This window comes from Syngnathoides biaculeatus, chromosome 5 (assembly GCF_019802595.1).
Source record: "Syngnathoides biaculeatus isolate LvHL_M chromosome 5, ASM1980259v1, whole genome shotgun sequence".
Taxonomy (NCBI): domain Eukaryota; kingdom Metazoa; phylum Chordata; class Actinopteri; order Syngnathiformes; family Syngnathidae; genus Syngnathoides; species Syngnathoides biaculeatus.
Genome location: NC_084644.1, coordinates 4,994,098 through 5,007,451, shown reverse-complemented (window position 1 = coordinate 5,007,451; position 13,354 = coordinate 4,994,098). Strand labels below are relative to the sequence as shown.

Here is a 13,354-nt window from a genome sequence, read left to right as displayed (position 1 = left end):
GTTTTTAATAATAACAAACCTATTAAAAATAGATATTAAAAATGTTTTTACAGCTTCTTTTTTTAAAAAAATCATAACATAGACCTACTTGGAAAAGATGACACGCCGTGGGCGACCCCTGATCGGGACAAGCCGAAAGGAAAAGAACAATAACATAGACCTACTGAAATGAACTTCAGTCCAAAAATATTTCGGTCATGAAAATACAACTTTAAAATACACTTATTTTGAGATTGCAGAAGACAATGCAAGTAAATAGAAAATCTGGTTTCTGTATTGATTTTATTGAATTGATTTAATTTCAATTTCAATTTTAATTTAACTACCTATTTTCTCCCATGTGATCTTTAAAACTGGAATTTACATCTGTGTCCTTTTCCTGCTAAAAAAAAAAAACCCAAAAAACTATAGAACATTTCTAAAGAACTTTAGAACCCAAGTTTCGATAGAAATTTTATTGTTCTGTAGAAATTCTATTGAAAGTCACAGACAAGGTTCTATAGAACAAGTTGTTCTGTACAACTTGTTCTATAGATTTCTATAGATTTTTTTTTTTTTTTTTAGCAGGGTTTAGACATGAGCGATGGAAAATATGTTACTCAAACCATGCTGGTGCACTTCCCAGGTGGGCTAATGTTTAATCTTATTGCACACTTCATGGGAAAAATCCTTGATGTTCTCCGATAAAGAGTTGACAGAGTCGACAGTTCCGAAGTATAAAAACCCCGGCGATCCTGTACCTGCACCGTGTCAGTACTGGCTTCAGAACAGTCATGAAGTACTTCATTCTCCTCGCCTTGTGCGCCACAGCTTGTGAGTATTCACTGCTCTCCTCCGAGCAATACAACAGAATATTTTTTGGTACGAATGTTACGCTTGCGACGCAGTTGCCGCCCCCATTGAGGATGAGGACGACAAGATCGTCGGAGGATACGAGTGCAGAAAGAACTCTGTGCCCTACCAGGTGTCTCTGAACGCCGGCTACCACTTCTGCGGCGGTTCCCTGATCTCCAGCACCTGGGTGGTGTCCGCCGCTCACTGCTACAAGTCGTGAGTGAACGCGTCGACTGGAAAACTGCGAACGCCCTTGTAACCTCTGGTACGTGTTTCCGCCCAGTCGCATCCAGGTGCGCCTCGGCGAGCACAACATTGCCGTCAACGAGGGCACGGAGCAGTTCATCAACTCCGCCAAGGTGATCAAACATCCCAGATACAGCAGCCGCAACCTGGACAACGACATCATGCTCATCAAGCTGAGCAAGCCCGCCACCCTCAACAGCTACGTGCGCACCGTGTCCTTGCCCTCCAGCTGCGCCGGTTCAAGCACCCGCTGCCTGATCTCCGGTTGGGGCAACACGAGCAGCTCCGGAAGTCAGTTAAAAAAAAAAAAAAAAAAAAACCCAAAAGGAAGTACTTGTCAGTCTACCGACACTCAACCTGTTCTTGACTCCTCTTCAGACTACTACCCTGACCGTCTGAGGTGCCTGGATGCCCCCATCCTGAGCGACAGCAGCTGCAAGAAGTCCTACCCTGGACAGATCACCTCCAACATGTTCTGCGCTGGATTCCTCGAGGGAGGCAAAGACTCCTGCCAGGTCTGGACAAAAAGATGAGTACATTTCCGAAAATCCTTCGCGCTCATGTTGAGTTTTGTACCCGCAGGGAGACTCCGGCGGCCCAGTGGTGTGCAACGGTCAGCTTCAGGGCGTCGTGTCCTGGGGTTACGGTTGCGCCCAGAGGAACAAGCCTGGCGTCTACGCCAAGGTCTGCAACTACAACTCCTGGATTCGCAGCACCATGTCTTCCAACTAAATGCAGCGATTGCGGCGTGAAATTACCACCCTGTCCGCGTTTTAAATATGAATGACAACAGTCCCGCAATATGTAAAACTGCTTGAGTTGTATGCAATAAAGATTTCCCAAAACTACAGTACTTGAATTTTTTGTTGTCTTTTCCAAAGAGACCACGGCATGATCAATTAACATGCTCAGAAAATAAGCTAATTTCATCCATCCATCCATCCATCCATCCATTTTCTTCGCCGCTTATCCTCACGAGGGTCACGGGGAGTGCCGGAGCCTATCCCAGCAGTCAACGGGCAGGATGCGGGGCACACCCTGAACTGGTTGCCAGCCAATCGCAGGGCACATCGAGACAAACAGCAGCACTCACAATCACACCCAGGGGCAATTTAGAGTGTAAAATTAAATTCCATTTTCCTAGCCGCTTATCCTCACAAGGGTTGCAGGAGTGCTGGAGCCTATCCCAGCTGTCAACGGGCAGGAGGCGGGGTACACCCTGAACTGGTTGCGAGAAATTTAAACATCCATCCATCCATCCATCCATTTTCTTAGCCGCTTATCCTCACAAGGGTCACGGAAGTGCTGGAGCCTATGCCAGCTGTCAACGGGCAGGAGGCGGAGTATACCCTGAACTGGTTGCCAGCAATTTAAACATCCATCCATCCATCCATCCATCCATCCATCCATCCATCCATCCATCCATCTATTCATCCAGCCATTAATTTTCTTAGCTACTTATCCTCATGAGGGTCAATGGAATGCTGGAGCCTATGTGTAGTGAGAATGTTAAACATCCATCCATCCATTAATTTTCTTAGCCGCTTATCCTCACAAGGGTCGTGGGGAGTGCTGGAGCCTACGCCAGCTGTCAATGGGCAGGAGGCAGGGTATACCCAGAACTGGTTGCCAGCAATTTAAACATCCATCCATTTTCGTAGCCGCTTATCCTCACAAGGGTCGCGGGGAGTGCTGGAGCCTACGCCAGCTGTCAACGGGCAGGAGGTGGGGTACACTGGTTGCCGGGAATTTAAACATAAAAACACAAATTGATGAATAAAGAAAACTCAAGTTTGCATTTACCTCAATTGTATCAAACGTCATTAAAATGTCCATGGAAAACAAAGTAATCGTCATAAATAATGTTGACATTTCACAATAAATAGTTACACAATCATCTTGACGTGGGATACGTATTCCTTTAAAATTGCCGTTTCAAAAATCTTTGAGGGCATTTGTCTTGAACATCAGGGGAACTTCTGGTGAAATGTCCTCTAACTAACCTGAAAAATTGTTTATCTGATGATTTCAAAAAAAAAAAAAAAAAAAAAAAAGGTATTTGCACAAAAATATATATCACAGCAAATCAGGTCTCCAAAAAGCATCACAGTTGACAGTCACATGTAATTGCAATTTGATTTTTTGATTTTTCGCTCACCTAAAAACACAAATTCAATACTGAGGGACTGGAAAATTATAGATAAAAAAAATGGCCAATAGAGTAACAATGTAACAATTTAACATTTTTTTACTTGATGGATAATTCGTTGCGCACAAATTATACACATTTGAATTTAAAGTGTCAATTCGTTAGACTTAATTTCCAATCAATAAATGCAGCTTTGCGCCTTTATCGCTGCTCCTCATGTTTGCATTTAAAAGCAACCGAAGCAGACATTATCAATAATTTGGCTTTCCAGGTGTGTGTTCACACACACGTCGGGAAGATAAGGGTACTGTACACAATGTACTCAATGTTTCCACTTAAAACTACAGTACAAAAACTGCAACTCACCATTTCACAATCTACAAGACGTTGGTTCGACTTTCATGTCAAGTTTTAAAAAAATTCCACAAAATGGTTGAGCTACAAGTTTATCATTCCACAATAAATATGATAGCAACAGCTCACGCCTAAGCGTCATCTAATGTACCAAATACCGCCGAACAGTCCCAAGATGGAAAAAAAACGATCATATATTTATTGATAACAAACTGTAGGACTATACAACAGTTTGCGTGATAAAAGTGTATAAAGTTCTTCTAAAGGTCAAAAAGGTCAAGAATTCAGTCTGAAAGCTGTTTTCACGTCAGGAATGACTCAAGCTAGACGCCCAACAATTATTCAAATCATATTTCAGCGTGCGGGACATTAATTTGTCAGCGTTATCCTGGAAAATGTCAGATTGCTTGATTTCTTACATCATCGCGAACAAGTCTTTGGTGCCTGACTAGATTTGTGTTTTCAACACGACACGTGCGATAGAGCTGGTGCACGTGACGTCGCCATTTTCTTGGCGCCATATTGCCGGTCAAGCAGAGCTGCTCGACGTTGTGGGAGACATCAAACTATTTATTAATATTATAATACAATATAATATTTACAATACCCGAGACCTGTTGCTTATCACAACAGACGACGAGGGAGATATTCAAAGAGATCATTTTATGGAATTACAGCTGAAAAGACCGGAAAATACCGATGGATTTCGGCAATTAAACAAGGTGGATGGCGCCCAATCAAAATACACACACGCCCGTGTAGCGATCGGTTCATTTCAGGTCGGAATTATTCTTCTCAATCGCAAATTACCAAAAAGTATTCACAACGCCAAGTTGGCTCATTTGAGAACGATGCGTGGTTAAAAAAAGAAAATAAACCGTCTGTCGCAGCAGAGGTTAACGTGTGGACGCAATCGCTTCCGTGTACGTTCCATGGAAATGACTCTGTCCTTTTTTTTTCCAATCATAGTTAATGAATGAGAATTTGTGTAAAACCCGGGTCATTTATTTAAATATTGGTAAGTGTATTGAATACTAGGTGAAAAGATCGATGGATTCCGGCGAAGGTTAGCGTGTTGCCGAACACGCTTCCGCGTTCACGAGTCGTCAAAACCGTCACTGTGTGGGATTTCTTCTTGATTGAGAACAGATCCGGCAACCAAGTATTCGTATGTGTCCAGACTTTTCTACGCGTTCAAACTTTTCCGTGTAAATCTCAACAACTTACTCACCAGATCCACGTGTAGATCCAGTTGCCCTTGACAAGCAGAAGTGAATTAACAGTCCAATTTCTTATCGGCGAAAACATCAATTTCTGCATTAAATACAGGTCCTCTGTGCAGAGTTTATCAAGTTTTTCCACGTACCTGCATTTATTTTCATCGGACAAGACTCTGGACGTCGTGACATATATATATATATATATATATATATATATACACACACACACACACACACACACACACACACACACACACACACACACACACACACACACATAAGATATAAGAGATATTTCCGTGTCGTCTCCAACCGTCTTAGCATTGAGCAATGTTTAGCTTGACCGGCAATATGGAGACGTAAACAAAAGTCACGTGATTTTATGACAGATAGGTCAGGGGTGTCAAACTCATTTTTATCGTGGGCCACATTGTAGTTCGGGTTTCCCTCAGAGGGCCGTTATGAAACCATTGAAACCATAAAAATCGTTCATCGCCCCATCACCATGACACGTGAAATTTATGAATTACTTTTGGAATCAGAAATCAAGGGTAATGGGTTGTTCAAAAACCTGTTCGAGGAGACAGTGTACTCTACTACGGACATTCTATCTTCCTCCTTGACAATTTGAAATTTTGGTACACATTTTAACAACAATCACACAAGTTGACAGACATGACTCGCCTTCGCCGGCCACATAAAATCATGTGGCGGGCCGGATCTGGCCCCCGGGCCTTGAGTTTGACACCCGTGACGTAGGTGCACGAGCTCTACGCGCGTGAAAATCAATTCAAAAGATGCACATCAAAAATGAATAACAAAACCAGTCCAGTATGAGGTGAAAAAAAAGTTAGTTACTTTTTAATGCATTAATTTGACAATTAGTCATAAAAAATGGCTGCACTCTTGAGGCGCATTATCTTTGAACATCATAAAACAAAATATATACATCCCATGTGCTGTAATGCAAAAAAAATGTTTTTCTAGTTGTAAAGTATGACGCGGAGTGGATATGCAGTGTACACTGTTGCGTTGTACACACGATTGATTACACTTGACATTGCGCATGCCGCAAATAATGTTGATAAAGGTCTGAAACGGCAGAATATTCCTCCCCACACATCGCACAGACGAGGCCCTGCGGGGCGCTTTTCTTTGGGGATGAATAACCGCTTGCGGTCCTCAAAGATGCTTTTTGCGTTTTCGTCGCTTTTCCGTTTTCCGCTTTTCTGCGGCAACTGAGGGCTTTCTTTTGCATACGACTTCGGGCGGTCTTGTTCGAACCGAAATCCTGCGTTTGCTCGGATAAATTCAACGTCTGTGCAGGGGAGTCGCTCGGATGCGGAAGTTGATTGTGGGGGGGTTTTGGGACCCGCGACACGAGGGCGTCGCTTCCCAGCTCGTGACACGACGAGGCCGATTGGTGGTTTGTGGCAGTACTTAACGTGCTATTCGACTGCGTGGGATGATCGTCCATGGAAAGATCAAAAACAGAGTCTTGGCGCGTGACCTGTGCCGAGAAATGGCAAATCTGGTGACTGAACAGCAAATCAAGAGTTTTAAAACGACACGTGCACTGATCGCAATTGTAAGGCAGGGACACCGTCTTGGGCCTGGACTGAATCCAGCGGAAGTACGGGTGCTCGCTCATGTGTTTTTTGTACGACTCGACAAAACGGAACCCTTTCCCGCAGGTGGCGCAGGTGAAACGGCCTCGACGCTGTCGGTGGACTCTTTGGTGACGCCACAGTTTGGTCCAGTTTTGAAGCGTTTTCCCGCAATGGGAGCACGCGTACCGCTGGTGCGGCGCGTGGGTGAGCATGTGGGCTCGGAGTCTGCCAACGTGTCGGAACAGGCGACCGCAGCTGGGGCATAAGTAACTCCTGGGGTCCGATCGGTTGTCGAGTTTGTTCAATTTGGATACAAAATGCGAGGGAAGGGGTGTCGGCGCGACTGTGGGCTGGAAGGCTTTGACCAATTTCGAGTTCTTGCAGGTGATCTGGGATGGTGGCCTTTTGTATGTTTGACGACTGCGATTTCCAGGGGAGGCGTTTGATTTCTGCTCCGATGAAAACCTGTTCGAGGAGACCGTGTACTCTACCACGGACATTCTATCTTCCTCCTTGATGGTGAGACCGGAGCCGTTTTTTTCCCCTTGGCACGCGCTACAATGGGCGTTGAACTCGGACAGCAGACCAAACAGTTTATCGCAATACAAACACCGGTACAGCTTCGTACCGACGTGGTCTCGCATGTGCTTGTTGAACTTTTGCAGGCTGTCCAAAACATTCTTGCAGATGTGGCACGAGTAGGTCAACGAAGGCTTTTCGAGCTGATCGGCGGGCTGCGTCTGGGAGTTGCTTCCCGGAGGTCTGCACGTATGATTTTTTGCGTTACTATAATGACTGAAGGATTTTTGACAGCCTGTGCAGTTGTACCGTTTTACCGACCAATGTGTCAGTTCATGCACACGGAGGAAATACGACTGGCCAAAGGCTTTTCCGCAAATATTACATTTGTAAGGCTTCTCCCCGGTGTGGATGCGCTCGTGTCTTATGAGGGCGGACTGAAATCTGAACGACTTCCCGCAGTACTGGCACACTTTGCTTTCACTCTTGTCAGAGGCCGAAGGTCTCTGAAGAGTCTCTCCGGGGCTTTCCTCGGCATTCAACGAGACAGCTTCTCGTTCCTGCGCTTGGGCGTGTGTCTTCATGTGGCTAGAATACTTGTCGTCCGAAAATGAAACTTTGCAATATGTGCATTCTCGACTGAAGAGACTCTTCATGTGAGTCCTGAGATGCAGATTTAAGTTGGATTTCTTGCTGAAACCTCTTTTGCATTCAGGGCATTGAAAGGGTCGCTCCCCCGTATGAACGCGCTGATGTATGACAAACTGAGACATAAATTTGTACGTGCGGCTGCAGATGTCACATTTCAACAGGGCTTTAGACCCTTTTGGTGTGTGTTCCGCATTTGTAACCCCAGAGTCTGTTTGAAGAGTTTCACCTTTATCTTCTTGACGCAACAAAATAGTTATCCTCCTTCGTCTCATGCGGCCTTTTCGTCGCCTTAAAACGGTTTGTTGGATGTACTGACCCTCAGAACCGTTGGTGATTTTCGCAATCTGTTGAGAAGAGATTGGATTATCTGACTTCGACAAGGGATCGAAATGATCCAAAGGGTCCTCGTCGTTCTCGACTTTGACAACAGAGGGGACCGCAACTGGTTGAAGGGCCTCTTCACGGGACGCCGGCACATCGTTGCCACTTGGGGCCGGCATCTGAGGAGCGACGGCATTCTGCGGACACTCTGAATCCCGATGACTTTGCTCATCTACCGGGAGCATTTCGGGGGAGTTACTGAAATAAACGGGGTTTCCAAAAGTTTGTTGATCAGCTTGCTCGGAAGTCTCAGGCAAGACACCTTCAGTTCTTTTTGGTTGCTGCAGTTCTACAGACTGTGGCGACAGGCAACTTTCTGAAAGAGCCTCCTGATGGTCACCGTGGCTTCGCTCCACTGTCCCTCCTTCTACAGACCGAGGTGACGGGTCAACTCCGTTTCCACAATTGTCCACCTGTACATGGTCCGCGTCTCTTTCCACCTGGTTGTCTGTATCACTCTCGACAGACGTCGGGGACAGTAGTCTTGCGGGTTTGTCTGGAACAGTTTGCACGCTCTTTCCATCCCCACCTTGCAGTTCTCCAATCTCTGGTACATCCCCAGAGCCTGGGTCACCACTTACCACAGAGACAGCATCCAGAGAAACATCTGGTTTGAAAACTTCAGCAGGGATTTGGTGATCAATATGAGAGTTACATTTCTCGCTAGCATCAAGTCTTGCGCAACTGTTAGGAGGAGCAGGTCCCTCCGTTTCTTTCGGGAAACCCAAAACGTCAGAGCAGCTGTTTTCCTCCAGTGCTAAGACGTGCCGTTTTCTTTTGCTTCTCGGTTTTTGTGTCGGACTTCCAGGCTCATTAACAAAGAGAGCCTCGGAAACGACGTTTTCAATCACTGGAATCTCCCTTTTTGTCGGTCTTCCTCGTTTAGTTTTAGACCCCGAAGGGGGATTATCCTTTGCTTTGCGATCGGAGACTGTACAAGTTCCAGCTGTCTCATTGTGAAGCAACGGATTTAAGAGAGTTTTGACATTGTTAGGTGCAGCCTCAGCGTTGTGGCTTTCGGAGCAGGTCGGCACTTGCATTTCAGTCCCAATCTCTTCATGTTCCTCTGCTACAGGGTCGTTAGAAGTAGTACACACTTTGTCCGCGACCTTCGAGGGTTTTGTTTTTCTCGGACGCCCACCTTTCCTCCGAACGGCCAAAGGTAATCCGTTATTGTTTGCCGTCGAGTGGCACACACTTGCAGGTGTCATTTCAGCCTTTGTATCCATGCCTAACGGCGAGGTTGCATTTTTTTGCCAGTTCGTATCCACCGGTCCTTCGGAATTACGAGTCTCTGATGAATGGGATGCGGATAAAGGTTGACGTAGATTTTTCACTTTCATTTCCGCCCCCCATTTAGAATCCTCACTCTCCTCACTGCATGTTGTATCTCTCGGCGCCTGTGGAAGAAAAGAAAAAAAAACACATCGGTACATTACAATAGTATTTCATCAGGTTCAAGCACACAACTGTGGCATATTATGTATGCAAAAAATGTTTTTTTTTTTTTGTTAAAAGTTGCCTGGCTACTCTGCTAAACTGTCTTTACTATAGTATCATAACATATGGCAAAAAAGCACATAAGTACCGCAATTCCCGGCCTACAGAGCGCACGTGGTCATAAGCCTCACCCAGTACATTTGTAGAGGAAATACCATTTGGTACATACATGGGCCGCAGCCGTGTAAAAGCAGCAAGTGCCCACGTTGAAACCGACATTGAAACAAGATATTTACAAAAAAAGACGGTACACAGAGAGTTTAACGCTGGCGCTGTCGGGCTAACTGGGCCGGTTAAAAGAAAACATACTGGTAAAAATCGCTGAGACACGGCAGGGTCGGACCGGTAAAAAGTCACTTCCTCGGCACATATATTCCACCGGTCTCACTCTTACCTTTTCCGCTCAAGTGCCCCCTTGCGGCCGTTAGAAAATATGGACAATTGAGGCCAATCACCGCATAAGACGCAGGGTTTAAAGGGTGTGAAAAAAGTTGCGCCTTATAGGCTGGAAATTACGGCGTTTTATCAGCAAATGAAAGCCCCAAATCCTTCCTCTCCAAAAATTGGAAGCGTGTTAAAAAAAAAAAAATCAACAATGAAAATAAATTTTAATGTAGAAATTCATCATGAAATTAACTTCTTTCCAATTTATTGAGTTTAATGCTAGCGCCACACTAATCCTAACGCTAGCGCCGCGCTGACAGATCGGGCGTTAGAAAAAATGCACAAATTAGCCGCATCACCACATAAACCGCAGGGTTGAAAGCGTGTGAAAAAAGTTGCGCCTTATAGGCCGGAAATTACGGTACATGTAACAGGAGAATATTTTGATTGTTCCATGATGTAGTCCACATTTTTGCCCTAAATCTGACAGGAAAGGTGGCTGTAATTCCTACTGGAGAAAGACAATGTAGAAAAAAAAAAAGTGGGATACTAACGAGCTACCTCTTTGGAGTCCGTAGGTGCGCGAAAGGAACTACAAGGGTGCGATGTCACGGTGGTTAATTCAGAAACTGTGTACTGGTCACTTCTTCTTCTGCTGAAGGAAATTTTACTCCCCATTTCATGAGTCTGTGGAATAAAAAGGAATGAGAAGGGTGGAAAAAAAACATAATGGAGATAATGTTATTTAATTGTTAACAGTGGGGTACAATTCAGCATTGTTCAGCTCTCTCTCAAAGCCTGATTGTTTGAAGTCTCTGAAAGATTCCCCCGTAGTGCGGGGTGCGTGAAAAGTCATCACTCCCTTGACGCTTGCACATGCTAATCAACTTTCATATTTCTTCTTGCATTTGGGTGTTTAACACAGAGGTCTGGAACCACAGACCTAAAAGCTTGTGTTGTTGCTGGACACAATGTATCTCAAGTCACTTACCAATAAAAATTATAAGGACAATATTTTTTAGGCCTCAATGTTGTTTCCAGATAAGAGTTAGCCTAGCTTTTTTTGTATTTCTTCTTCCACTTCTACATCGTTGTATTTCGTGGCGGTCTGGATGATACGCTTCATCTCGAATATCAGTTTTGTTAATCCAACATACATCAGGTTTAGGGGAGGAGAAATGATTACCCATGAATAGATTATGTGCCATGTCAGTTAAAAAATGGGGGGGAAAAACAGTTCAGATATAAGTAGGTGTAACAGATAATTTAAGGATCGATATCTGCGTGTGTGCCTGATAATGGCAGTCAAGCAAAAAAATATCTTAATTCTAATTATGGGTCCACAATCACATCGCACAAAATAAAGTACAATGGGAATAGGGACCGAGCCCTACTATTAAGTTATTTACCTTAAATTTCTTACTTTAATAGTTTCAACCATATATGACCAACAATTATCTCAATAGATGAAAGATTTTTTATTTATTCATTTAATTTAACCCACTTAAATAATTCGACACATGTATTAATTTCTCAGTATAAAATGATTTTTACGTACAGTTGTATTACTTTTCAGAGTGGACCTTTTACAAATACTGCACTAATATTAATTTCTAGGCATAAATGATTTTTATGTAAAGTTTTATTACGTTTCATTGCTGACCTTTTACAAATACTGCCCTAATATTCATTTAATGATGACAAAAGTAGCAGATTCGCAACATGTCTTCTTGGTGAGTTTTATTCAGTCCATTTTACATCAGCGTCTGTAACCTTTTATTAGGATAGCAACCTTATCCCCGACGCTTTATTATTATTATTGTACCAATCTTATTTAAAATCAGAAATTATACTAAAGAGCAAATGCGTTTTGCTTATCGTAGGCCAGGTTGCTAGCTCATTACTAACAACTCCCGAACGCGTAAACAACAATAGCGCACAGTCAATGTCGGCGATGCTCTCTTTAGACTTAAGTTGCCAATATTGTTTGGTGACTTGTAAATTGAAAAGTAAAATACAGAACAAAAACAAACAAACAAAAAAAAAAAAGTGCTTGCCTGAGTGGGAGAGTCAACACTGGTCCCTTGGTGGCCATGCACTGAAGCCTTGCTAGCTAGTTTCTGGTTAGCACGAAGCTATCACCAGCGCTGCCGCTGCGTGGCTGTTTTATAAACATACAACCACATTCCTTCCTCTGACAATATGAATTTGTAAACCTGCCCCGATTAAAAAAAATATTTATCAGCTTTGTGCAGGCGTGACTTGACTACGTCGGCACAAAGCTACACAAGAGCCTGTCAATCACATTTTGCTTACCGAGTGGCCGCTTCACGTGCGGTTGGAATTCTGGGAATATCCCACAGTGGAAGTGATTGCCGTGCAAACGACATCCACGGAGTACGAGTTTTTTTTTTTGTTGTTTTTTTTTTGACTATGAGAAACTATTTAGTTGTATCCGCAGCTGTTACCGATCTCGTTTTACGCAGGGGGGGATTGAAGAATCTGATTTCTTTTGGCCGCAAACGAATGACACTTGAACACGTCATTTGATGATTATTATTATTATTAATATTATTAGTTCATCTGAGATGTCACGCTCTGGCGACCCCTGACGGGACAAGCCGAAAGACACTATTATTATTATTTTAATAATATTTCTTAAATATTTGCTGGGACGTGGGATGGGTTGCTGGTTAATATTACCTTGCGTTTATGCCAACACGTGACGTCTTAAAATGAATATTATATATATATATACATATTATCTGCATATTCCTTCAATGTGAATCTCACCTGTCCGGTCTCCACCAGTGATTTTTTTTTCCCTCCCTGTTATGTTCAGACAAACAATTGTAAATGCCACGCTGTAAAAGTCCCCCCCCCAAAAAAAAAATAATAATTAAAAAAATATATATATATTATTATTATTATTACATTAAAATTTTGGATAAGCGGTACAGAAAACGATGGAATTATTAGTGAGTCTAACAAACACCGTTTTAAATGACGACCTCTGCTGGACAATGAAGCCAAGACTAGAGATGATTTCCATCCAGCACTTATCTTTTGCCGCTTATCCTCACAAGGGTCACCGGGAGTGCCGGAGCCGAGCCCAGCTGTCAACGGGCAGGAGGCGGGGTAACAGCCTGAACTGGTCGCCAGCCAATCGCAGGGCACATAGAGACAAACAGCCGCACTCACAATCGCACCTAGGGGCAATTTCGAGTGTCCAATTAATGTTGCGTGTTTTTGGGATGTGGGAGGAAACCGGAGCACGGGGAGAAAACCCACGTAGGCACGGGGAGAACTTGCAAACGCCACACAGGCGGGTCTGGAATTGAACCCGGGACCTCAGAACTGTGAGGCCAATGCTTTACCGGCTGCGTCGCTGTGCCGCCATATTCATAAATCAAGATGAAATGAAAAAATAACCAAAACATGGGAAGTCGTTTGGGCTTTTATTCGATCAACAATTGTAGGTCCAGGTACTAGTAAGCTATTTGGCT

At 43.8% G+C, this 13,354-nt stretch overlaps 2 protein-coding genes across 4 annotated transcripts; one reads left to right on the top strand and one right to left on the bottom strand.

Annotated features, from left to right (window-relative positions):
• Window positions 1–689: 689 nt before the first annotated feature.
• On the top strand, window positions 690–1,837 carry prss1 (serine protease 1). The gene is made up of 5 exons (XM_061819378.1): window positions 690–813; window positions 888–1,050; window positions 1,118–1,371; window positions 1,459–1,595; window positions 1,663–1,837. Exons 1-5 carry the CDS (start codon window positions 774–776, stop codon window positions 1,810–1,812), a joined length of 744 nt encoding a protein of 247 aa, XP_061675362.1. The 5' UTR covers window positions 690–773; the 3' UTR covers window positions 1,813–1,837.
• A 3,800-nt stretch (window positions 1,838–5,637) lies between these two features.
• si:dkeyp-84f3.9 (zinc finger protein 62 homolog) lies at window positions 5,638–12,299 on the bottom strand. 3 transcript variants are annotated; one of them, XM_061820959.1, is made up of 3 exons: window positions 12,165–12,299; window positions 10,403–10,535; window positions 5,638–9,364 (listed from the first exon to the last, which is right to left on the bottom strand). In XM_061820959.1, the coding sequence occupies exon 3, from the start codon at window positions 9,305–9,307 to the stop codon at window positions 5,852–5,854; it is 3,456 nt and encodes a 1,151-aa protein (XP_061676943.1). In that variant the 5' UTR covers window positions 9,308–9,364; window positions 10,403–10,535; window positions 12,165–12,299; the 3' UTR covers window positions 5,638–5,851. The 3 variants fall into 3 exon arrangements, with proteins under 3 accessions (XP_061676943.1, XP_061676942.1, XP_061676941.1); XM_061820958.1 differs by having other exon boundaries at window positions 10,410–10,535; XM_061820957.1 differs by lacking the exon at window positions 12,165–12,299 and adding an exon at window positions 11,906–12,158 and having other exon boundaries at window positions 10,410–10,535.
• Window positions 12,300–13,354: the final 1,055 nt, after the last annotated feature.